Here is a 26,497-nt window from a genome sequence, read left to right as displayed (position 1 = left end):
CTTTTTTTACGAGGAGTCATGTTTGCATAGACCACAATACCTGCAGTCATAATGCAAACAAAAAACATAACTCTGATAATGTATGCACTGTCCTTGAAGTTGATTGGTTCCACACCCGAGACGGCTTTCCTTAGAGCCTAGTCTCACTTGGGTTGGACCAGATGATGCCAAAAGGCGCACAACTCAAAGACAATGCACCATCAGAGTATGAGAGCTCGGGTTAAGCATTTACACCATTGGTACCTCATTTGCCAGTAAAAAAATATGATAATTGTAGTAGCGAAGATGTTGGTGAAATAAGTGAGGGAAAAGTCAAAGGTGACACCAAGTTTGAGGACAGAGGAAACCGGAGTGAGAGATGAGGGAAGGACATGGTTGGGATGGGAGAAAGAAAGCGAGAGACTGGAAAGGAAATGATGGATGTTTTAGAAGGTTCGAGAGAGACGAAGTGAAGTGCAATCTAAGATGGGATGGCAGCCAGACAGGAGAAGATATGGGATGAAAGGTCAGGGGTAAATGAAGAAAAGGAGAATAATATTTTGGTATTCTGGGAAAATAAATAACGAGGGAAGCAGAAAAAGGGGAAATAGATTCAAGAGGAAAAAGAGAGAGAAATAAGAGTTAGGGACCCAAAGTCGATCCCTATGGAACACCGACCTTGATAGGGAAGGGAAGGGATACAGAGTGATTGTAAGAGACTGAGGATGTGTGAGAAGAAAGATAATACTTGAGCAAAGAGAGGTGGGTGCCAGAGTTTCCGAAGTTAGAGACATTTTGAAAGAAAAGTGGGGTGATCAACAGTGGCTTGAACAATGGAAGAAAGACTGGTATGAAAGGAGTTTACAAGATGGGTTTGGACATTGAGACAGGCTGTTTTGGTGGAATGAAGAGATCAATTGGGGATAGAGGGAATGTAAAGAAATGTGGAGTGAGAGCCGGTTATGATTAATGCATTCCAGAATTTGTAAAAGGAAGGCATAAGATAAATGGGATGAACTGTTAGGAATGTTGGGGTCAAAGTACGTTTTTTTTACGATAAAGACAATTATGGCAGATGTAAAGGTGGAAAGGAAGATACCTTTTGAGAGTCGAGTTAAAAATGGATGCAAGGTGAGAAAAGATAAGAGGAAAGAGACAAGGAAGAAGGGAGGCAGGAATAGCCACAGCATCAATCTAACGCAGCCGCTTTGGTAGACAAGTGTTAGCAGCACTGACGGTGCCAAGGAAAAAGGCTGGTCTCTCACGTATCCTATGTGCATAGGGAGCTGTATGGCCACATTTAAGCAGGCATGGGCACACACAATGGACGAATGGGTTCAGGGTCGTGGTGCAAGAATAAAAGCAGGGCTTTCAGGAGTTCTTGTATTTTAGTGGATTCCAAACTTCGTGTCTGCAAGAAGATACAGAGTTTACTCAGGTGTTCCCCCATGAAGTGTCCTGACTTCTAAACGTCCAAGTCATTGAATACGTGGTTACCAACCAACAATCAGTGGTGTTACTCCAGATGTGTTTATGTTGAGAAAAAGCTTCGGGGAGCATAAGGGAAATCCTGGATTTAAGAAAGCTAAATGTCTACAACAACGTTGGTTGAATGGAAAAGTGTACAAGACGGTTGTGAGACCAGTGCTGTTGTATGGGGCCGAGTGCTGGGGCACAAGAAAAACGGAGGACCAAGCTATGGCTGTCAGAGATGAAGATGTTGCGGTGGATGTTGGGTTTAACAAGGAAGGACAGAGTAAGTAATGGGGAAGTAAGAGGAAGACTCAAGGTGATAGAAATCACAGAGAAGATGAGAGAGAAAAGGGTGGTGTGGTTCGGTCATGTGGAGAGACAACAGGAAAATGATGGTCAGAAGATGCAAGTGATGCAAGTGGAAGGAAATAGATCAAGAGGAAGGCAGAAAAAGAGGTGGGGCGATGTGCTGAGATCACTCATGGTGGCCCGAGGAGCGGAAAGAGAGATGGTGCAGGACAGAGCAGCATGGAGAAGGTTGGCAAGGACAGCGGACCCCTCATTAGTGGGACAAATATGTGGATGAAGAAATATCTTCCACAAGGTACACTTCAAGTTGGACTCATTGTGTTCCATTCGAAGCTCTCTGCAATGGGTGCAATGGATGACATCAGTGGACCTGCATTACCTGCAGTTCTACACCATTGGGCAACACGATGCATACCGAGCACTGCCATTCAGCCTGACTTTGGCTCCAAGGGTGTTCACCATGATTCTTGTGGCCTTGGTGCTGATAAGGGAGAGGGGTATTCATATTCACCCCTTATTTATACGACCTCATCAAAGCATCATGGTGTTCCAATCTTCAGCAGGAAATTTATGCAGTCCTTCCGCAGCTTTAGGACCAGGGTTGGGTGGTGAACCTGCCAAGTGTGTTTTTCAACAAACTCAGTGACTCTACCACCTCTGTGCTGACATCTAGACGGACCAGAGTCATATGTGCCTTCTGGACAAAATGTGCTTACCAGCCAGCAGGCTCGAGAGCTACAAGCCAGTCTCTCTGGGGCACATGGCTTCTACGACTGACATGGTATCCTGGGTGAGACTGCACATGAGGCCACATATGTGGGCTCTCCTGCGTCAACGGAACCCAATTCATGGCAGTCTCAATTAGTGGGTCGATTTGACCCAACAAGCAGCTGATATCCTCCCCTGTGGGACTAATTGAGGGAATCTGCAGAATGGTTTTCCGTTAAGTGATCTTCCACCAGAACCTTGTTATCTTGAGTGTGTGGAGTTGGGGAGCACACTTGCACCTCCGATTAGCACAATTGGCTACGTACGGTGTGAAGTTCAAAATGCATACCTCGAGGGCATTCCCGTGTTCAGGGCAGGTGGACAAAGTGCATGGAGAGAAGCATCAATCTCCTGGAGCTCAGGGCAGTTGAACTAGCACTTTATCACTTTCAGACCAGGGTCCACTAGAAGCAGAATCTCATTCTATGTGACAAGATAACAACATTTGTGATGATGAATCACTAAATTTCGCTCTCTCGTGACAGAGGCTTAGGACCTCCTGTGCTGGACAGAGTCGTAATGCCTCATATTAATGGCTTCTCATCTGGCAGGGGCAGACAACGTGGTTGTGGATGCATTAAGTCGAGGGTGGCTCAATCTCTAGGAATGGGCTCTATGCCCTGAGGTCTCCGAGCAGGTCCAATGTTGGTTCGGGTCGTTTACCATGAGCCTCTTCACATTGGAGGCCAATCAACAGTTACCCTGGTTTTGCACCTGTTTTTTCTGTCTAAAGACCATAACCACCGACACATTATCCATCTCCAAGACTGAGGCATGTCTCTACGCATTCCCTCCTTGGTCCATCGTGCCAAGGGTGTTGGCCAAGGTAAGGAGTGAATGGGGATCAGCGCTGCTGATTGCACAGAATTTGGGGCTGGCGAAACTTGCAACAGCTGTTCATCCTATATGGTAACATGATCAGGGGAAACACGTGGCTTCAAAGATCAAAATGTAAGTATGGCTAAAGAAGTGCATTAGGCACTGCTACACACTGGCCAAGAAGGCCCATTCCAACAGAGTGGTGGCCACATCATGGCCAGGGCATCCATGGAATGTATTTGTAAGGAATGCATAACAGACTAGAGATCTTTCCTTCTAAGAAGTGGCCTGCCCCTCCTCCCATTACCTGCTTTGGTGATATTGCTGAATATTATGAATAACACTGTACTGATGACCTGTGACATAACAGTAGAGAAAATAAGATGTTGTACCTTGGTAAAAACTTGCTTCTCTTGTCCATGACAATTGCGACCGGCTTCTCATCCGTCCTCACCATTGGCTACTCCCTATAATCAGTGGAAGATTATAGGGGATCATCTTTTCAATTAAGATATGAGTGACATCTCTCCTTATCTTTTTTTCAGTGGTCTTAGATTTTTATGTTGAAGAGTCTCCACTGTTTATGTTCTGTTCAGTCTCAGACATCTCCTCACCTATTCTCCAAAAGTCTACGCATGTATTCGTGGAAAGATGGTGTCACATTATTTGTTTCTCCCTCTACCATGAGTAGCTTTGCTAATGAGTATTGAGGCTTATTGGTAGAAGGCGAGGAACAGTGACCACCCTAAAAGTCGTATCCGCAGCATTTACAGGTGGCCCAAAAGGAATTTCTAAATATTATAAATAACACTGGACCAGTGACCAGCGGAATGGACTAGAGAAACATATTTTTGCCAAGGTACAAATCCTTGTTTCTGGAATTATTGAGATTCAGAGAAAACCCACAAACTGCAATTCTTCATTGGCTCTCCTTGAGTATCCATATCCTTATATCATGCAGAATAAATATTATTAATGGTGGGTTTCTATCAAGGGTGAATCCTGTAAGGTGAAAATTGGGCTTTATATTGGTGGGAGGGTAACATAATGCTAACATCTCAGAAAGATTGTCCTGGGTTAAATTCCCTACTTAGTAGCTTTTCTGTGTGGAGTTTTTATATTTTCCCTATGTTATACATGGGTTTCATCCACGTGCTCCAGTTTGCTCCCATAGTAAGAAACGTAATAAATCATACAGCTTAACTTGTATTGGCCAAACATTCCAATAGTTAAAAACTATATGTAAATTGCTCAATTAGGACTACAGATTGCAACATCACCCTCTGTTGAAAATACTTGGCAGGACCCTCCTGAAAAAATAATCCTGTGAATGCATACTCGAGTAGGCAAACTAAATAATATACATCTTTTTGCATGGTGGCATATACATTAATTTGTGTTCTAAATTAATTAATATTGATTGATATACATTTATCTTTTCAGGGTGGAGTGGGTGGGACGGAAGGCCATGTGTCTATGACAGCATTTATTCTCATCGGAATTCAACAAGCACAAGAATATTGTGGAGTCTCTGTTCCGGTATTAAATGCCGGCAAATGTGCAGTATCACACTTCAGCAATACAGCATTACATTCCTCATTCCTAGCGTGGTGGCGAGTCTCTCAATAGGACAACTGCTGATCTAACTTCACCAGGGAGATAAAGAACTAAGTCAACCCTGCATTAGGAATTGAACTTGTAAAATGTTGATTGAGTGCCACTCCCATGACCGCCAAGCCCAACTGTAGCATGTTTGCCACTTATTGCAGAGGTTTACAGATTGAATCTGGTCAGCCTGATTACTTCGGCTGTATTAATCATACAATTCTGCACGCCGTCTACTTTTCATTGGACGTTAAAAATCCAAGTAATTTGAAACAAATAGACGATTGTATGCCATCGTCAAATTTACAAAAGTTACCTGCCAAGTACCTAAATGGCCCATTGCTGTGAAACTACTGCAGACTGTGCCTGTGCAACATAGCAGCACCAGCATGATGGCCTTGTGTTATACGAATGGCATGAATACAAAATGCACTATATTAGTTAATTAATCAGATTCATGCTGTGCCTCATGTGATCAGCATGGTACCTACAGAATAGTGTTTAGATGTTGATTGTCGACATTCGCCACCTGCCTGAGTCTTGTGGTAGCAACCTTATGGTAATCTACAGAGTGCAATGGGTAAATTCCATGACTGTCACTAACCCCAATCATCGCTAGCCCTGGGGATCACATGGGAATCTGGAACCGATGTGCTAGCATCGACATCGTGAGGGCACGTATAGCCGCGGTGAGCATGGTGATGATGGGGAGGAAGATGTTATGAAGGTGGTGATGGAAAACACTGTCAACATCACAGCCGTGGAGCACAAGCGTGAGTGTCATGCGTGTCGTGTTCCAAAAGTGCTGCGTTCCCAAGCTAGCGGTTGCCACATTTCAGCTAAATTATAATCTCAAACGAACCACCGGTTCATCTCAACCATGATTCCTGATCAATAGCGTTACCATCTCAAATGAACTTGGTTTGAACATAGTAATCATCTAAACAGCTATACCGTCTCAATTACATTGGCATCTCAATCGTGATGGCTACTCAACTGCGTCGATATTTTAACATTGACTTCAATTGGACTGCGTCGCCCACCTCTCCCCCTTTCCCTGCTGCCTTGTGGAATAGGTTGTAAACCAAAGGCTAGGAGAGTAAACCCTATACATATACCAGCAGAAGGTGATGACAAACCATTGCTGTATTTACCAATGGAGTCATGCCCAGAACCAGAAGTCTTCATACTAGAAATATTATTGTTCACAACGGCGTAGATGGGGGTTTCACAGGGCGATGACACCTTGTCCACTACAAACCGTCATGAGTGGCACGTGACACTCGACTTGTAATCCTGCGACTATCCACAACAACAAAAACAAAAGTACAGTAACTTGGAATGTAAGAACTCTTTACCAAAATAAAACTGGAAATTGCAAAGCGAGAATGACAAGACTTAGTATAATTATTTTTAGGACCGAGTGAAGTTACATGTAAAGTTAGTGGACATTTTAGAACTGATGGAAACGTTTTCAATGTATTCAGGAGGAATTACACGTGTTAGCAGAGTAGGAATGCCGCAACAAGCTCTCTGATAAACTATGTTGCAGATATGAGAGCCATTTGACATCTACATTATTCAAGTATCTTACAGTATGCCCCTACAGCTGAACCCTCAAACTTGAGGCAATTTTGATTTGAAACTTCGTGACTGCAGGAATCCATATTCTTTGGTTCTTTCGGTAAAGTCTTGTAGGTAGAAAAAAAATATATATATATACACATCACAACGTTTCGATGAGGCATTATATAAGGAGATAGATAAGGCTAAAGAACAGTGCAAATCTCAGGTGGTAAGAATGGAGATAGGAGACTTCAATGAAAAGGTTGGAGCGAGTAGGGCAGATTATATAATTGGACCATATGGATTAGGCAATGTTGGACCACCAAGATGGGCTAGCAGCCAAGATGTAGTAGGGTGCACTTCCATCAATTAGGTTAAAGTTAAAGGTACAGCCCTGCAATTGCCTGCTCATGCCACTGCTGATCAGGTGTCTTGAAAGAGGTGGGCATAACCACACTTTTATCTGCCCTTTTCAACCTGCCAATGCTGTAACCTACGCTGTTGGGTAGACAGTGGTGGCAGGGGGATTTGAGTAACTTGTCCCATTGTTTTAAGCTGCCGTGCCAGAATGTGGACTCGACCTCTTGATTGGAAGTCTTTTGTTTTAAACTGCCGTGCCAGAATGTGGACTCGACCTCTTGATTGGAAGTCTTGTGTGCTAACAGTTACACTGCTGTAGCAGCTCACACTCATTAGCAACACGGGAACTCTATACATGACTGAACAAAGCAACGTTTTGTAAAGATTGAAGCTTGTGGGCTGACTGAGAAATAGAACATTAAAAAACGTAACATTATGAAATGAAATAATGTACTTTTAATTCATCCATTCCGTGACATTGTTTTTAATGAAATTACACAGTAATAAGGAGATGCCAATGGTTCTGCATCAATGCAGTCCGTAATGAAAAATACAGAACAAAAACTTGAAAGTGCGCAAAAAGAATGATGAGATTCATGCTTGGAATTACAATGAGGGACAGATATAGAACACGTGGATTCAATAAGATATGCAGGTTCATAACATCATCAAACCTATTAAGAGTGGGCTTGGGCCGGACACTTCTTGGCTAGAAGAGATGATGGATGATGGCAAAAAATATTAACGGAGTGGAAGCCATTAAATTGATGCATTTGAAAGCACGTCCACATAGAGATGGAGCGATGAAAGCAGTTTGTGTGCAGGTGATAAATGGATTGTTACATTACAGGATCGTGGGGGTTTAATGGAGTCTTGGGGAGGAATTCATCCACCAGTGGATTAATTATGGCTGATGATTATGATGATGCAATATTATGCACAAAACAGTATTTGTTGTGTAACGCGTAATGTTTGTGTCTGGATGCTCAGAACTACCAGCAGAGCATGAACAGAGCGGTACAATTCCTGGCGAGCAAAGTGTCCGACCTCAAGCGTATGTACACGATCGCCATCACAGCGTACGCTTTGGCTCTTCAAGACCCGGAGTCTAAAGCAGCCCACAGCAGCTGGAAGAAACTGGAAAACAGAACCACTTTTGAACCGAAGGGTTGGTGCTCTTATTTGCTAAAGTATAAATGGATTTATGCTTTGTGTGTATGCAACTTATTTCAGAGGTTCACAGTTTGAATTCCACAGGCCACTATGGTTATTAATTACACCACAAATCACTAATTTGGGATTACACCACAAAATCACCTCCCAACTGTGAAACTACTACAAACTGTGATAGCTTTGCTCGACAGGAATGGGGTGAATACTACATGTATGAGATAATTATTAAATTATGAATTCATGCATTAGACCAGGGGTCCTCAAACTTTTAAACAGGGGGCCAGTTCACTGTCCCTCAGACCTTGGAGGGCCGGACTATAGTTAAAAAAACACTATGAACAAATTCCTATGCACACTGCATATATCTTATTTTGAAGTGAAGAAACAAAACGGGAACAAATACAATATTTAAAATGAAGAACAAGTAAAGTTAAATCAACAAACTTGCCAGTATTTCAATGGGAACTATGGGCCTGCTTTTGGCTAATAAGATGGTCAACGTCCGGTTCCATATTTGTCACTGCTAGTCGTAACAAGTGATGCAAGTGTGCATCCGTTAGTCTAGATCTGGTTGGAGATTTCAAATGTTTCATTCTGGAAAAAGTCTGTTCACAGACATAAGTGCTGCCAAAGATGGTTGCCATTTTGAGTGCATGGTTCCTGAGATGAGGATATGTCTCAGAGGGGAGAGATGCATAGAAATTATGAAGGCTGCTTGACTTGAATGCGTCTTTCAGAGAGTCACAATTCTGCAGTTCAGCCAGTTCCATTTGGTAAATTGTATCCACATTTTTAATGTCAATAGAAAATGGGTTACGGAAAAGCTGTATGTCCTGTTCATGGAGATGAAGCTCTTTAAATCTAAAATAGAACTCTTTTTGCAATTTTTCCAGTGAATCCACACATGTTTTGTTTGGGAATGCAACCAATGGTTTTTCCGCTAACAGATTTTGAGTTGTGGGGAGATGGCAGAAGTTTTCCTCCTTCACTTGTTTGATGAGGAGGCCTAATTTTACTTCAAATGCTTTGACATGTGATTGCATATCACAGATGAGCTTCCCCTTTCCTTGAAGTTGCACATTGAAACTGTTGAGTAGCTCTGTTACATCTGTCAGAAAGGCAAGGTGCCATTTCCATTCTGCATCATTGAGCTCTGGTACTTTTTTGTTTTTTGAAAGCAGAAAAGCTGTAATCTGTGGAAGTAAGTCATAGAAACGTTTCAAAACTCTCCCTCGACTCAGCCAACGGACTTCTGTGTGGTACAGAACATCTTCATAGTCAACATTTAGCTCAGACAGAAATTCCTGAAATTGTCTGTGGTTTAGTGCATGAGCTCTAATGAAGTTAACACAAGATACCACAATTTTCATAACAGAGTCCCACTTCAGTGATTTACTACACAGCGCTTGTTGGTGGATGAGGCAGTGTATGGCTATTGGATGAGAATGGTTATGTTTGTCCATCTCTTGGTTAATGCGAGCAATTACTCCTTTCTTAGACCCCACCATGCTAGGAGCACCATCAGTTGTCACACTGGCTAGTTTAGCCCAGTTCAGCTCCAAACCATTCACAGTTTGGCAAACCTTTTCATAGATATCCTCTCCTATAGTTGTTCCTTTGATGCTTTGCAGTGCAGCAAGCTCTTCTGTGACTTCGAAATAGTCATTCGTCCCACGAATAAAAATTAGAAGTTGTGCAGAATCACGAATATCATTGCTTTCGTCGAGTGCCAAGAAAAATAGGAAAGTTTTTTTGCGGAGTTTTGCAAATGCTGATGCAAACTGTCTCCCATTTCTTCAATCCTCCGTGTAATTGTAGGTCCTGAAAGACTCACTGTACTAAATAAATCGGCCTTCTCTGGACACATCTCTTTGGCAACAGAAAGAAGGCATTCTTTAACAAATTCTCCCTCCACGAATGGTCTGCCAGTGCACGCTATTAGCTTGGCAACTTGAACACTTGCTCGCAGTGATGAAATATTTAGCTGCTTCTGCTTCACAAAAGTATTTTGCTGAGTTGTTAATGTATTTTTCAGTTTTAATTTTTTATCTTTTCTCACTTCTCCGACCAAACAATCATATTTATCTTTATGTTGAGTTTCATAGTGTCGACGTAAATTGTATTCTTTGAACACAGACACTATATTCTGGCATATCAGACACACAGCTCTTTCCTTGTACTGCATGAAAAAGTAATCATAAGTCCACTGTTCTTTGAATATCCTACATTCCGAGTCAATTTTTCTCTTTCTTGACATCATTGTTTCCTAGGGAGTCAAAATTGCTATTAGTAAAATACCAATATATATACAGCGCTACAAAAACAATATACCAGCAATAACTTTGCCCACACAGAGACATACAGACTGCACTGCCCATCAATGCAGTCTGATTGGGGGAACTCCGCTTTTACCCCAGGCTCACACTGGTGCGGGTGCCATTAAAAAGTTAATTACACCTGCAGTTTTGTTCACAGATCGCAGTGCGATCTGCGAACTCGCATAGGAATCTGATCGCATGGGGGAGAAGACCCATGCGATCCGATTCCACTGCAGGAAAAAAGAAGGCACATGTGCCTTTTTTCTTCCGAATCTAATGCAAGTTCAGCCATACAAGCATATGGCTGAACTCGCACTGCTCAGAGATCGCAACAGTATGAACCGGGGCTTACACAACATACAACATATAACCTCATACAACTGAATAGCAATCAGAATATAAATGCACTTACTGTCATTTAAATTGGGTTTCCTACTCCTCGGCTGTCTGTCACTGACCAGCACGGGAAAACAGCAAGCAGCTCCTCCAGAGATCAGAGATCACTCTGTTATTACCCCTCTATCATTTACTCAGCGGTGCGTGTGCTGGGGATCTACATCCCCAGCACACAGGAATATCACTGGGAGTGGAGCCGAGGGGCAAGTGAGGGAGCTGAGGGAGGGAGAGCCAGTCAAGCCCAGCCAGGGGAGGGCTGGCAGCCTTAGGCCTGGGGGGCAAGTCCAGTCAATTGGCCCATTGAATCATTCACCAACGCAGCCCAATGAGTGCCCACCGCCGCAGCTCAATCAGTGCCCACCGCCGCAGCTCAATCAGTTATCACCAGCGCAGCCAAATCAGTGCTCGCCACCGCAGCCCAATCAGTGCCCACCACCGCAGCCCAATGAGTGCTCACCAGCGCAGCCCAATTAGTGCTCACCAGCGCAGCCCAATTAGTGCTCAGAAGCGCAGCCCAATTAGTGACCATGGGCCGGATAAATGTCCTCGGCGGGCCGCATGTGGCCCGCGGGCCGTAGTTTGAGGACCCCTGCATTAAACTGACTAAATTACATTTTATAGCTAAATAACCCATACATCTTAATCTGTTGACCAGGAGGGGTAATCACGAGTATGGGTGCTTTAAATAATAAACTAGAAGGGGGGCTGAACTGAAAGCTCCGGGAACCTGCTCAAAGGTTCTAGAAGGCTGCTGTCATTGTTTTCGCCATCATCTCTCTCTTCATCGTCTGGCCACGTGGCCGCACCTCTGCACGGCTCCCATCGTCATCATCAATATATTAGTCAGCCAGCTATATAGTTAGACGCCGACGATGGGGCTGTGTAGATGGGTCAGCTATGCATAGCCATCTTCTTTCTTTTTTCTTATATATAAAAGTCTCCACGCGCGCGCTTGCGAGGAATTTGGCTCTCGGACGGTGGGCTTAATGTAGACAAAAAATTTCCGGGCAGCACGCCCTAGGCCCCGCAGTGGGAATAGGCTATTTCTTTTTCACGTCCGTCACCTTTAAATTAGTTCAATTAGCGATTTCGTGTGATTCAGATATAATTATTTATTTATGGCGCGACATCGACCGTACCAACTCACGACAATTGCGTGGGGACATTTTCTTTTACGCGTTTAACATGCAATCAATAGACACGTAACGCTGCGGCTATTTCTTCACAGTGTGATGTCCTCTTCGCCCCCCCCCCCAACACGATGCGTGCAGTTACTACTATAAAGTTCTTAGATATTAATATTATTACAGCGCTTACATTCTATTAAAAGGCTCTTTTTATTTATTTATTGCGCGACATCGGCCATACCAACTCACGCCAATTGGGTGGGGGAGGGGGCGACCGTGCCAAGTCATGCACATTCGGTCGAGCTCACTGTACTGCGAACCTTTCATGTCGACTGTATCCTGCTTTTTCAGCTGCTGCCTGTATTGCCAGCTTTTTATATCCACTGTAGCAATGCTTATGTCATTGAGTCAGTGTACTGGCAGTCTATAATCTAGACTGTAGCCTGCTTCCCAACTTACCTGTGCGTACTGCTGCTATTTCATGTACACTTATTTCAGATTTTTTTCTTCTATGCATTTATATTGTTTCGATTGCTCACGTCCCGCAATGTACTGATACGTAGTACTGCGATGCTGATAGCTGTGCCATCATCGGGGATTGCTGTGCACGTCAATCTGTGTGTGTGTGTGAGTCGATGTGTGTGTTTCAGGCCGGCAAAACAACCCCCTACCTCCTCGCGGTGCCGGATGGGCAACTCTGTCATGGACAGTGCTGTGGGGGGAGGGCCAATGCCCATTGGCCTCTCCCCTCATGGCGTCTGTGACCACCACAATGGCTAAACGGGGGCTCTGGACGGGTGCGAGGGGCTGGTAACCCCTCCACTTTCAATTCATTACCACGAAACCACAACTTAAACATGAACATGTAACTAATAAGCTTGTGCCGGAGGCCCCGGGGGTACAGGCGTCTATGACGTCTCCTGGCAGAGCCAGGAGATTTAATCTTCACCCTCGGGGCTCCTCCAGAAACAACAAAAAGTCACTATGGATGGCCACGTGGAATGTTCGAACGCTCACTGCGGAGGAGATGCTGCCACTCCTTTGTCAGGAGCTGGACCGGTACCCGCCTGGATCTCTGTGGAATTCAGGAGGTCTGGTGGACCGGTTCTGGCTCCTGCCACCATGAGGGGTGGACAGTTCTCTACTCGGGGCAGGAGACTGCCAAACAACAAGGTGTGGCTCTTCTTCTGAACAAAATAATGAAGGGGGCGTGGGAGCGTGGCGGTGAGGTGTGGGAAGCTGTAAGCCCCAGGATACTTTGGGCTCGCCTTCCCATCAACCGGAGGCGAGGAGTGGTGGTCGTGGTTACTTATGCCCCCACCGAAGACGAACATCCGTGGAGGGTGCAGGAAAAGCCGATGAGTCAGATGCTTTATATGACCTCCTGTCACAGGTGCTGGCTAAACTGGCCACTCGGGACAATGGTAGGAGGCTGCTAGATTTTTGTGCAGCCCATGGGCTTGTAATTACCAACACGCTCTTCCGGCATCGGCGCATCCACACAACATCATGGATGCATGCCGGTCCAAGCAAGAACATCTGCTGGACTACATAGTGACGGACCAGCGGATGCGAGCCCATGTCCTTGACACCAGGACCTACCATGGAGCTAATCTGCCCTCTGACCATCGACTAGTCATCTGTAAGATGTGCCTGCCATTCTTCCACTCCGGTGGTGGGTGTACACCCTGGTCTCAGTTAGCTGATGAAAGTTGCAAGCGAGAATTTCATCATCGCTTGCAGCTGGGGTTGGCATCGTCCCCCAATCCTCCTGATGTCGAGGGTAAATGGGCGAGGTTTAGGACTGTGACTCATGCAGCTGCAATGGCTGCTTTGGGTACGTGGTCCAGACCTCCCCAGAAACCCTGGCTGACAGAAGAGGTGTTCAGGATAGTTGAGAAAAGCGACAGGCCCACTCTCATCGGCTACAGCATCCCACGTCAAAGAATGAGGAGGCTGATCGCAGCCTTCGCTCGGAGGTTCGGAGAGCCGTAAGACGCTGTAAGGATGGGTGGTGGTCATGGGTTGCTGAGGAGATGGAGTCTGCCTCAGTGGCCCGCGATCACAAATCACTATTTAACTCCTTCACAAAAGTAACCTGCAGTGCCACAGCTATTACAATCATTAGGGGAAAAACAGTGATCCAATCTCCGACCCCCAGGAACAGGTTTGCAGATTTGCTGAGCATTTTTGTGACGTCCTGGGGGAGGGGAAATCCCTCAGCCAGGAAAACATCATGGCACAAAGTGGGGATAACCCTGCTGAGGCTGCGGTGCCTCAAATATTGGAAGAAGTCACCCCCTGTGAGTAGCTGGCTGAGGTGCCATCTCTTGAGGAAGTACTGAAGGCAATCCGGAGTCTGAGACCAGGAAAGGCACCGGGCAGAGATGATCTCCCAAGCGAAATGCTGAGGGAGAGTGGCGTTTGTGCACAGACTGCCCTATATGACATCCTAACAACGGTCTGGACCACTGGACGGGTTCCGCAGGATTGGAAGGATGCCCTGGTGGTCCCCCGCTTTAAGAAGGGGGACAGCACAGACTTTAACAACTACAGGGGCATCTCACCCCTCAGTGGGCCGGGAAAGGTCCTGGAAAGGATTATTCAACATTGCCTTGCTAGGCACGCTGAGGAGAGGCTTGTGGAGCCCCAATGCAGTTTCAGGAAAGGGCGTTCCTGCATGGAGGCCATATTTTCTGTCCGTCTGCTACAGCAGAGATGTAGGGAATTCCAACAAGACCTACATCTCTGCTTTATTGACCTGGTCAAGGCCTATGCTACCATCAGTAGGCCTGGGCTCTGGGTTGTTCTTCGTGCTTTCGGAGTCCCTGACCCTCTGTTCACGATCATTAAGGACCTTCATGATGGTGAACGGGCCCGGGTAAAACTACGTGGCTGGGAGTCAGAGCCTTTCCCTGTACACCTTGGGGTGCGACAGGGATGTACTATGGCTCCCACATTATTTAACATCTATTTTGACCACGTAATTCGTGAAGCGTTCAATAGCTGTACCGGGGGAATTTCCATTTGCTACAGATATAATGGGAGGCTGATCGATGCCCGGGTGCGATCAAGGGATGGCTCCCTATTGGTCAACCACGTTATGTATGCTGATGATTTGGTAATAGCTGCTCATTCAGAGGAGGAGTTGGAGACGCTGCTGTTGAGACTTGAGCGTGCCACTAAGAGGTGGGGCCTTACCATCAGCCCCACCAAAACTAAGCACTTGCCTGGGTATTTTGTACCATCGGACATTCCACCCCCACAACTCCCAATCGGTGATGTGGCAGTAGTGGAGAGAGTGGAGAGTTTCCCATACCTGGGCAGTGTGCTCATGACCGTCTCCAGTTTAATAGCTCAGGTCTCACTCCGAATCAGTCGAGCAGCAATATATTTTCATTCGTTGCGTAACGCTGTGTGGAAGCTACCTGGTCTGTCGCTCCGCACGAAGCTTCAGGTCTTCTCGGCCACAGTCATTCCCTCCCTTCTCTACGCTTTCGAAACGTGGACCCCTCTGGAGCATCTTCACCGGTTGGAAACATTTAGGCTGGCCCATCCTGGGTTTAACCAGGCTGGATTGTGTGAGGAGCTCACAAATCCTTGAAAGATCTGGGCAAAGTCCCATCGGTGAGCTCCTACGGCAGGCAAGGCTGCGTTGGCTGGGTCATGTAGCCCGCATGCCCAGCCACCGCATGCCTAAACAGTTTTTGTTCGGCCGGATTGAGGGGGCTAAACGGGCGCGGCACGGTCTATAGAAGAGATGGAGTGATGTGGTACAGGAGGACGTGGAGCTGAGTGGACTTGCCGATAACTGGTACCAGCGGTGTCAAGATCGGCCTCTGTGGAGGAGGCTCGTGAAGGACGCTACTGGGCAGTTGGAGGCAGTTGCCCTCCAATAATAATGGAGGGCGGAGGAGCCACGCTCACAACAACGAGCAGAGCACCGGGTGGCTAAAGCACAGCAAGTTGGCACAGTAGAGGGCACAGGTGGTGCATCAGCCAGTCGTCTCAGTCAGTCGACCTGTGCCATTTGGGTCTGCCCCGTGACCTCCTGCCAGCAGACGTTCGACACTTTATGTGACCTCAAGGTGCACATAGCCTGTACAAGAGTTGTGATGTCACCGCCACTTAGTGGCGAATGGCGGTTGTTATTGTTCATCAGTCTATGTATGTATGTGTGAGTCGATATGTGTGTGTAACTCTGTCTTTGCAACTCTGTGTGTTTGAGTAGATTTGTGTAACTACATGTGTCTAAAGTCGATGTATGTGTGTGTGGGTCCATGTGTGTGTGTGTGCGTGTAAGTCCATGTGTTTCTATGTGTGTACAGTGAGGGAAAAAAGTATTTGATCCCCTGCTGATTTTGTACGTTTGCCCACTGACAAAGAAATGATCAGTCTATAATTTTAATGATAGGTTTATTTGAACAGTGAGAGACAGAATAACAACAACAAAATCCAGAAAAACGCATTTCAAAAATGTTATAAATTGATTTGCATTTTAATGAGGGAAATAAGTATTTGACCCCTCTGCAAAACATGACTTAGTACTTTGTGGCAAAACCCTTGTTGGCAATAACAGAGGTCAGACGTTTCTTGTAGTTGGCCACCAGGTTTGCACACATCTCAGGAGGGATTTTGTCCCACTCCTCTTTGCAGATCTTCTCCAAGTCATTAAGGTTTCGAGGCTGATGTTTGTCAACTCGAACCTTCAGCTCCCTCCACAGATGTTCTATGGGATTAAGGTCTGGAGACTGGCTAGGCCACTCCAGGACCTTAATGTGCTTCTTCTTGAGCCACTCTTTTGTTGCCTTGGCCGTGTGTTTTGGGTCATTGTTATGGTGGAATACCCATCCATGACCCATTTTCAATGCCCTGGCTGAAGGAAGGAGGTTCTCACCCAAGATTTGACGGTACATGGCCCCGTCCATCGTCCCTTTGATGCGGTGAAGTTGTCCTGTCCCCTTAGCAGAAAAACACCCCCAAAGCATAATGTTTTCACCTCCATGTTTGACGGTGGGGATGGTGTTCTTAGGGTCATAGGCAGCATTCCTCCTCCTCCAAACACGGCGAGTTGAGTTGATGCCAAAGAGCTCCATTTTGGTCTCATCTGACCACAACACTTTCACCCAGTTGTCCTCTGAATCATTCAGATGTTCATTGGCAAACTTCAGACGGGCATGTAGATGTGCTTTCTTGAGCAGGGGGACCTTGCGGGCGCTGCAGGATTTCAGTCCTTCACGGCGTAGTGTGTTATCAACTGTTTTCTTGGTGACTATGGTCCCAACTGCCTTGAGATAATTGACAAGATCCTCCCGTGTAGTTTTGGGCTGATTCCTCACCGTTCTCATGATCATTGCAACTCCACGAGGTGAGATCTTGCATGGAGCCCCAGGCCGAGGGAGATTGACAGTTCTTTTGTGTTTCTTCCATTTGCGAATAATCGCACCAACTGTTGTCACCTTCTCACCAAGCTGCTTGGTGATGGTCTTGTAGCCCATTCCAGCCTTTTGACTGTGGCCGAGAAGACCTGGAGCTTCATGCGAAGCGAGAGACCAGGTAGCTTCCACACAGCGTAACATAAGAAGAAGAAGATACACCTTCTAACAGTGCCAAGACCTACCCTCTCGTATCTACCACTGTTCCGCACACTAACTATACGTTTGGGGAGAAATCTTGCCTTTTTGCTTCTTGTAAGGCAATAGCATTTACAAAATAACACTTGCCACCCACAAACGACATATCTTTCACTTTTCTTTTGTGTTTATTCCTCCATGTGTTTGTGTGTCAGACCATTTATGTGTGAGTCCATGTATGTCTCCGTCGTTCACTGTGTGTGTGTCGGTAGCGTAACGCTCAGCGTGCTGCAGCACGAACCCAGCAACTCCACTTGCATTCATCTCATTGCCTACAACTTTTCACATTCTCTTGAACTGTGCCGAGCCTCCACTATGTCCACTCCGACTATAATGACTGCCTTATGCGTTGTGTAAACATCGCCGCTCGGGACACAAAGGCGACCGGGCAAGCTGCAAGCACTTATAAAGACAGAAATGGCACACAAGGGAGTGCATTCCCAACACCAAGCCCGCCCGCCGTTGTCTCCCCATTGCCGATGTTTACACACCGCACCAGCTACAGATTCCATGCTGCAGAGACCTAGGTGAGGCCCACAACCGATTGACATTATCGTTACCGCTGTCGGCCCTTGTCAGTTATATAACTCAGGTTGCCGAGGTCGTGGCACGCCGCACTAACACCTACGCTACCTGCTCTATACACACAACACACACACACGTACGCAGTGCCGTGTGCGTGCGTTATTATGATGTCCCAACGTGACGGCTGTGTTCTCTGTGTGCCGCCAATCTTGCACAGCAGCAGAGGAGCCGGACAGAAACTGCGAGCCGGGTCAAAATCGTACAAGCAAGTGTGAGCAACGCCGCGCTACTACATTTTTCCTTTTTTGCATTCCCTATACCTTTGTCAACACTTCATCCCTCAGTACGATGCTTGAGCAGTGCTGTTATGTTACATTCGTGTGCATTGGCTCATTTTCACAGATGCATGCATGCTCCTCCTAACTACACTTCTAAATAAAGACCACCGGAGGAGACAGATAGGCCATGCCTGTTACACTAACGATCTATCCGCGTACTCACTGTTGTCAAATTTTCATGTGCCGCACAAATGCCTAAAAGAAATAAAACAATGCTCTCTAATAAAAAAAAACACAAAGCGAGTGGCGCTGCGCCACGCCCAACAAACACTGCAGGAGCAGCACCTTTCTAAAAAAACAAAGAAGCCACCTCAGCAGCACACGCTCTGGAAAATGAGGAGCAGCGTGCACTCCAACAAGCTACTGACTGCACAACCACTGCTGATGCCCAAGAAGAGTTCAACTCTCAACAACGTGCATCTCGACAAGCCACAACCGCACACGCACTGCAGCAGCACGGGCTGAGGAAATTCCTAAACAGTGCGTGCATCTCGACATGCCAGGGACCGCACAGTCACTGCAGCAGCATGCCTTTAAGAAACGCCTGACCATCGTGCATCTCGACAAGCCAGGGACCGCAGAGCCACTGCAGCAGCACGGGTTGTAGAAAACCCTGAACATCATGCATCTCGACAGGCAAGGGACCGCACAGTCACTGCAACAGCATGGGCAGAGGAACTACAACATCATCAAATGGCACGCCAAAGACAAGTCCGTCATGCTGCTGCATCTAGAACAAGAGCAAATAACCCCGACTGGAACATAGCTGCTTTTATTTACCAACCAGATATCGATTATCAATCTATGGTCATAATAGGCTGCATGTCTATTACTTGCACAGATTGCGGCGCTAAAAAGTGGAAAGGCAAATGCAAGGGAATGTGCTGCAGTCATGGAAAAGTAAAACTTCCTCTTGTGCAGATGCCCCCTGAGCCACTTAGATCCTTGCTATCTGTCCATACTCCTGAGTCTAAACACTTTCTGGCCAACATCAGAAAGTACAATTCCTGCTTTCAAATGACTTATTTTGGTGCGACAAAGGAGATAGTGTAGCCAGACTTTATGCCCACATTTAAGGTTCAGCGCCAAGTTTATCATCAAATCGGATCCATGTGTAATGCGGGCGTAAACGGCCTCGCGGATATGACGGCACGGGGGGAGGAGTTAGGTCACGTGAGAGAGAGGGGTGAGGTCTTAAGGGAGAGATACCGGAAGAGACGGGGGAGTGTTGGGAATAGAGACAGAGTGAGGCCACGCAGGGCGGAGGTTGGAGAGTGGCGAGATCGCCACACACAGTAAGACTCGGCACCGTCGGTCAGCGGTGACCGAGCACGGAGGAACGGTGAGCAGCGGTGGAGCTGCAGTGAGAGCAGCCGGAGGACTGCACAGGGGACCTGCAGCGGAGCTGCAGGAGCGCGAAAGGCTACGGGAGCGAAGGCAGCTGTGGAGCTGCCAAGCGGGGAGGCTCTGAGCGAGGGCCGTGTGGGACAAGTGTAAAGACCCCAAATAAAGGACAACGGAGACAGACCCAGTGAACGTGTCCTTTATTACACTGGTGTCAGAAGTGAAACGGCATGTCAAAACAGCTGAGAAGAAAGAATATTCCTGCGCCATGATCTGCTACATCATCCGACGACGACGACCTTCATCAGGCGGTGGACCTGCCTGCGATGGAGGAGGAGATCCGTCCGGGAACGAGTATGGGTCCGGGAGTCCACGACGTCGCCACGTTGGTGGACCCGTCGGCGCCGGAGAACGCGGACTTGAGATGGAGACAGATGGCTGCGCAGCTGGAGACACTGAAAACCGTGCTGGCGCAATTGTGCGAGCTCGTCACGCCGAGGACGGCGTTGGGGAGAGCCGATGGTGGTCTGCAGGCCGCCGCCTTGCCTGCGCTGTCGGCGCCATCTGCCACGCGGCACGAAGACGCCATCTTGGGCGTGGCAGGAGAAGAACGGCGGGAAGCCGCCATCTTGCGCTCTCCGCGGCGGGAGGCCGCCATCTTCAACACGTTGCGATGCGACGCCATTTGAATATGCCACGTGATGAGTCATCGGCTGAGGACGGCGGAACAAGGAGTCGCAGTCGTCATCTCACAACTGTTAAGGAATTCTCCATCGGTGGCGATTGGAGTGCTTTCGCCTGCAGATTTTTGGCGGCAGTACACTCTGCAAGGTGGACTGACGCTGAGGCATTGGAGGTTCTGCCGACTCTTCTCGACGACGAGTCGGTGAGATTCTTCCATTCTATAAAGGCCAAGAAGAAGAAAACATTGAGAGGAGTTTTCGACGAGATGGCAGATGCATACGAGCCACCGGATGATGCTCATCGCCGGTTTGTTCAACGCCAGCGAGCACCCGAGGAGTCGCCGGTGGCATACAGGGGTGCTGTATTGGAGTTGGCCATGGCCGCATACCCGGAGACGGAGCCTGACCTGCTTGAACCTCTCATTTTGGGAAAGATACTCGAGCTGTCCCGGGATTTGGGGATCCCTATGCCGGTGTGTGGCCATGAAAAGCTGACATCCCGGGCGGCCGCTAAATGTCTGGATGCCCAGTTCAACCTGCGCCGTTGGAAACAAGTCACGGCGTGGACGGGGGGGCCCATCGTCGAAGGAAGGCGGTGTACGTTCCTGACGGGGGGGGCCCTCAGGAGCTGACAGCTGCCTCTGCTCAGTGGTCGGCCCGCAGTAGGCCGGGGCCGCGATTTGCGCCGCCGACACGGGAGCGTCGGGACGGGGGGCCTGCGGCGCGGCGCAACGACATCGACTGCTTCCGCTGCGGTCGTAAGTGCCATTACGCCAGGGACTGCTGGGCCCGTGTCCCAGGTCCGCCCCAGCAGGAGGCCTCAACAGCGGACGTGCCGCGGAAGGATCCTCCAGGACAGGCAAGTCGGTGCGCACCAGACACCCAGCAAGGCTTGACACCTCACTCATCACCGTTGTCGTGCCATGTCGCTCGGTAACGCAGTGGCGTAAATTGGCACGGCGGGTCGTCGCGGCCGCTACTGGTTCGTCCACTGTACCTGGTTCTATACAAGGGGTCGACGTGCGTGTTTTAGTGGATTCCAGAGCGTCCGCGACCATTATATCCGATGTAATTTTCCATCTGTTGGGCATCCCACCAGAGGCCGTGCGTCCGGTTTACGATTCCTGCGTCGCTGCGAACGGGGGTATTGTGGGCCAGGTGGACGCTAAAATATCTATCGGGGGAGTGTCGGCCTCGGGAATTGTGTTAATTTCGAGGTCCCTTGCAGTTCCTTGTTTGTTGGGAACTGATTTTCTGGCCAAGATGCCCATTCTAATCAGAATGAATGAAAACTGCATTGAATTACCGGGTGGGCGAAAAATTACATTTCTACCGTCGCCCTGGGGGCGACCTGCTCCGGTCGCCCAGGTGCAGGCGCTGTCTGAGGTATCTGTTGATATTCCACCTGGCTCACAGATGCTTATCCCTTTGCGATATCGGAAGCCTGTGCCTGGTCGTCAAGGTGCAATTGGGGTTTTGTTGTCGCCGTCCGCCACCATAACGGGCGGATCGGCGCTCGTCGGGGCGCAAACTATGGTCCGGCCGGACCAGCAGCCGTTTCTGCAGGTGCTTAATGCAAGTACCGAAAATGTGTGTGTGCCGGCTGGTACGGTTGTGGCACATGCCACTACGGCGTTTACGGCACAAGATTATCTGGGCAGCCAGGTCATGGTTGGTGGTGTTTCAGGCCCTGGGGCCGCAGATAATCGCTGGATCGCCGAATTGTGTGGGGGAAATCCTTCCCTTTCCGGGGAACAACGTTGCGCGCTTCGTAAATTATTATTGAGTTATTCTGATGTGTTTAGCTCCAACGATTTGGACTTGGGACGCACCTCCTTGCTTTACCATCATATTGACACAGGGGACGCTGCCCCTATTCGGTTAAACTCGCATCGATGAGTCCAGCGGAGCGAGATCAGGTTCGAGGGGCAGTGGATGACATGCTGGCTGCGGACATAATATCTCCATCTAACAGCCCATGGGGCGCGCCTGTTGTTTTGGTTAAAAAGAAAGACGGCAAATTGCGATTTTGTGTGGATTTTCGGAAATTAAATAAAGTGTCTGTGGCAGATGCGTACCCCCTGCCGCGTATGGACGACTCCCTCGATGCCTTGTTGGGGGCGAAGTTCTTTTCAACGCTAGATCTCTCTTCGGGATTCTGGCAGCTTCCCCTTGACGAGCCCTCGCGGGAGAAGAATGCTTTCCGTACGCTGCAGGGGTTATTCCAATTTAATTGTCTTCCGATGGGGTTGAATGCTGCCCCTGCCACATTTCAAAGGTTGATGGAGCTGGTGTTAACGGGGTTGCAGTGGGAGACATGTCTGATATATTTAGACGATATTATCGTCTTCAGCCGCACATTTGACGAGCATTTACTGCGGTTGGAGGCTGTGTTCGCCAGGATGCGTTCCGCTAATTTGAAATTTAAGCCTAAGAAATGTCACCTACTGCAACGGTCCGTGCGCTATTTGGGGCATATCGTTAGTGCGGACGGGGTGGCCACGGATCCGGACAAGACAGCGTGCATCCGTAACTGGCCAACCCCGGCCACGGTGGGGGATGTACGTCAGTTTTTGGGGTTTGCCTCATATTATCGGAGGTTTGTTCCGAATTTTGTGACGATCGCGAGGCCCTTGCACCTCCTTACGGGTAAAGGATGGAAATTGGCTTGGGGACCGCCAGAAGAGGCGGCATTTCAGGGCCTGCGCGATCGATTGGCTATGACGCCGACGTTGGATTATCCTGATTTCGATCACCCCTTCATTCTGGATACGGACGCGAGTGTCACGGGCATTGGGGCCGTGTTGTCTCAGTCCAAAGGTGGTGTGGAGCGCGTGGTGGCGTACGGTAGCCGGGTTTTGTCTCCCGCAGAAACCCGCTACTGCGTCACTCGCAGGGAACTTTTGGCTATTGTTTTCTTTCTCCGCCAATTTCGACCGTATCTCTCCGGTCGTTCATTTATTGTACGCACGGATCATGCGGCCTTGCAGTATGCTCTCAAGATGGACCAACCATCCGGCCAGTTGGCGCGGTGGTTGGACACGCTGCAAGAATTTTCCTTCCAAATTCACCATCGGAAGGGGGTGCGTCACGCGAATGCGGACGCGCTTTCTAGGTTGCTGCAGCGATCCCCTTGCGCGTGCACGTCTGGGACGCATAGATGTGCGCCGATTCAGCATCCCCCTCAGCCTGTTGCGTTGGCGGTCGAGGTGCCTGAAGCTCCAAGGGAGCCGGGACCGGCTGATGGGATTTTGAATCTTCCAAGGGCTGTGTGGATTCGGGAACAAATGTTGGACGATTCATTGGTGACTTTACGGAATCGGCCTGCGAAGAAGAGTGGGGGACCGGATACGGGGGGTATGCCGGAAACCGCTCTCCGCGATGGTCTGCTGATGTGGAGGGAAGGGTTACAGGAACGCTGGCGTCTGGTTGTACCGGCATCCTTGCGGTACGAATTGATTAGGACTCTGCATTGCGACACGCTCTTACATCTGGGGGTGCAGAAGACCCTATTGACGTTGCAGCGAGATTACTTTTGGCACGGCATGACAACAGATGTCGTCGGTCACGTTCGCGCGTGTCCCGATTGTGCCCGGCGAAAAGCCACCTAAACAACCATATGTGCCGCCAATACAGTCTATTCAGGTGTCTCGAGTTAATGAATTGGTGGCGTTGGATATTTTGGGACCCTTCCCGCCATCCGCTAAAGGTAATAAATACTTGCTGGTTGGGGTGGAGTACCTCTCCCGCTGGCCGATGGCCTGGCCGTTGCCTGACCAGTCGGCGGCGTCTATCACAGACGCCTTTCTATTTGGGTACGTTATGGACAAGGGGGCGCCGGAGAGGCTCCTCACAGACCAAGGCCGGAATTTTTCTTCTAAATTGTTGGGGGAAGTGTGTGCGGCTCTTGGAACTAAAAAGATACGGACATCTCCCTACCACCCACAAACGGATGGTATGGTCAAACGGCTAAATCGGACTTTGTCCGCCATGTTGTGTCACACGGTGAGTGAAAAACAATCAGATTGGGATTTGCATATCCCTGGGGTACTTTCGGCATACCGGATGCGGCTACAGGATATTCGCCGTTTTTCCTTATGTACGGTCGCGAAAACGTGCCGCCGATGGATGTGCAGTTGGGAACTGGAGTGAGGGGACCTGCTAAGCCTCTTCCTGATTACATTCAGGACACCGTTCGCCATGTTACTGAGGCGCGGGAAGGGGCCCGCATGGCTACGGCCAAAGCCCAGGCCCGGAACGAGCGGTGTGCTCGACGCTCTAAGGGGGAGTGCCCATGGAAGGTGGGGGACATGGCCTGGCTCCATTGCCCGCAGGTGCGGCCAGGTACCTCTCCTAAATTACATAAACCATGGCAAGGGCCGGTTCGCCTCATCGAGGTTCCCAACCCACAGTCTGCGCGTGTTCGGTTTGGATCTCGGCGTTGGTTCGTTCACACGTCTCGCTTGAAACCATATGTGGCCCCTCGAACTGATGCGTCATCTCCTGATGTTGCCTTGCCGGGGTCTGTTGCTGCCGACTCACCCTTGCCTGTGCCTGTTGACCTTGCAAGAGCGCCTGTCGTGCCTTTTACAGACAAGCCGGCCGTGACACTACAGGAGACAGGGGACTCTGCTCGGGGTCAGCCTACCACGGCTGCGGGGACTCCGAGCCCCGCCGCCCTTCCGACCCCGCCGCAGACACGATTGCGGGACACCTCCGATGCTGGGCCTTCAGGGACACGGGACCGGGACGTTGACGGGCCTCCAATAGCAACAGGAGGACTTCATCCTGTCGCTCCTAAAACCCCGTCACGTTCCCGGTCTGCAGGAGGGCCGCCGCCCGTCCGGGACGGACCGGCGACCCGCACGCAGTCGAAGTCCCTTACATTTCGTTGAATTTTACTGTTGTGTTCTTGTTGTTATTGTTATATTTATTGTATGCTTCGTTGTCATTGCATGTGTGATGGTTGTGTTCGCTCGCATTACTTGTTGTCGTTATTGTTCAGCCGAGGTCGGCTGGATTTTCTCTACGGGGGAGGGTGGTGTAATGCGGGCGTAAACGGCCTCGCGGATATGACGTGACGGGGGGAGGAGTTAGGTCACGTGAGAGAGAGGGGTGAGGTCTTAAGGGAGAGATACCGGAAGAGACGGGGGAGTGTTGGGAATAGAGACAGAGTGAGGCCACGCAGGGCGGAGGTTGGAGAGTGGCGAGATCGCCACACACAGTAAGACTCGGCACCGTCGGCCAGCGGTGACCGAGCACGGAGGAACGGGGAGCAGCGGTGGCGCTGCAGTGAGAGCAGCCGGAGGACTGCACAGGGGACCTGCAGCGGAGCTGCAGGAGCGCGAAAGGCTACGGGAGCGAAGGCAGCTGTGGAGCTGCCAAGCGGGGATGCTCTGAGCGAGGGCCGTGTGGGACAAGTGTAAAGACCCCAAATAAAGGACAACGGAGACAGACCCAGTGAACGAGTCCTTTATTACACATGCAATCACTGACCGGTGAAGAGCCCAAGTTCATTCAGTTATTCTTCATGGGAGATGAGGGTCAGCAAGGCAACCTGCGATGCAACAATGTTCCTGGTGCCCGACTACAAATTGTCCTCTCTCTCGAAGGGATGCTCAACCAACACAATTTATTGATTTCAAGTTTCAATCATGCAGCACAACAAGTCACCTCCAATGAATATCAGGTTGTCATCAGTGCATCCAAAGTCCCAAGCGGAAGCATGCGCGGAGGTACCATGCCCCTACTTGTGGTGAGGTTGCTGTTCTTATGGTGGGTGAGGAACATGGTAGGAGAGACATTGTGCTTCAATACCAAGACAACACCATCAAACGCATTCCTGAGACAAAGAGAGCATATGATGCCCTACAATATCTCGTATTTTGTGGAATGGGCAAGATGGGTACCACGTCCAGATTCCACAAATTATCAAAGCAACAGGACAAAGGCATCCTCACAAAACTGTCTTCTCTAAGGACTTATATTCCTTTATGATCATGCACAGAGAAGGAGGAAACCACATAGTGAGGTGCGCCAACCTCTTTTACCAGTCGATGAGTATGCCAAATTGAGAGTGAA

At 48.8% G+C, this 26,497-nt stretch overlaps 1 protein-coding gene across 2 annotated transcripts in view; it reads left to right on the top strand.

The window, feature by feature from the left end:
* The window catches only part of LOC144721178 (complement C3), a 239,441-nt gene that overhangs the window by 168,743 nt on the left and 44,201 nt on the right, over positions 1-26,497 (top strand). Inside the window, exons 28-30 of one of the 2 annotated variants that reach the window (XM_078598569.1) lie at positions 4,792-4,887; positions 7,870-8,047; positions 18,272-18,322. In XM_078598569.1, coding sequence (XP_078454695.1) covers positions 4,792-4,887; positions 7,870-8,047; positions 18,272-18,322 — 325 coding nt within the window. Of the gene's footprint in view, positions 1-4,791; positions 4,888-7,869; positions 8,048-18,268; positions 18,323-26,497 lie in introns of both variants that reach the window. The other variant, XM_078598568.1, reaches the window with a different exon arrangement.

The sequence above is a fragment of the Lampetra planeri genome, chromosome 11, assembly GCF_965212315.1.
Source record: "Lampetra planeri chromosome 11, kcLamPlan1.2.h2, whole genome shotgun sequence".
NCBI classification, from domain to species: domain Eukaryota; kingdom Metazoa; phylum Chordata; class Hyperoartia; order Petromyzontiformes; family Petromyzontidae; genus Lampetra; species Lampetra planeri.
Note: the sequence above shows the minus strand (reverse complement) of the source record. Positions and strands in the feature narration are given on the sequence as shown.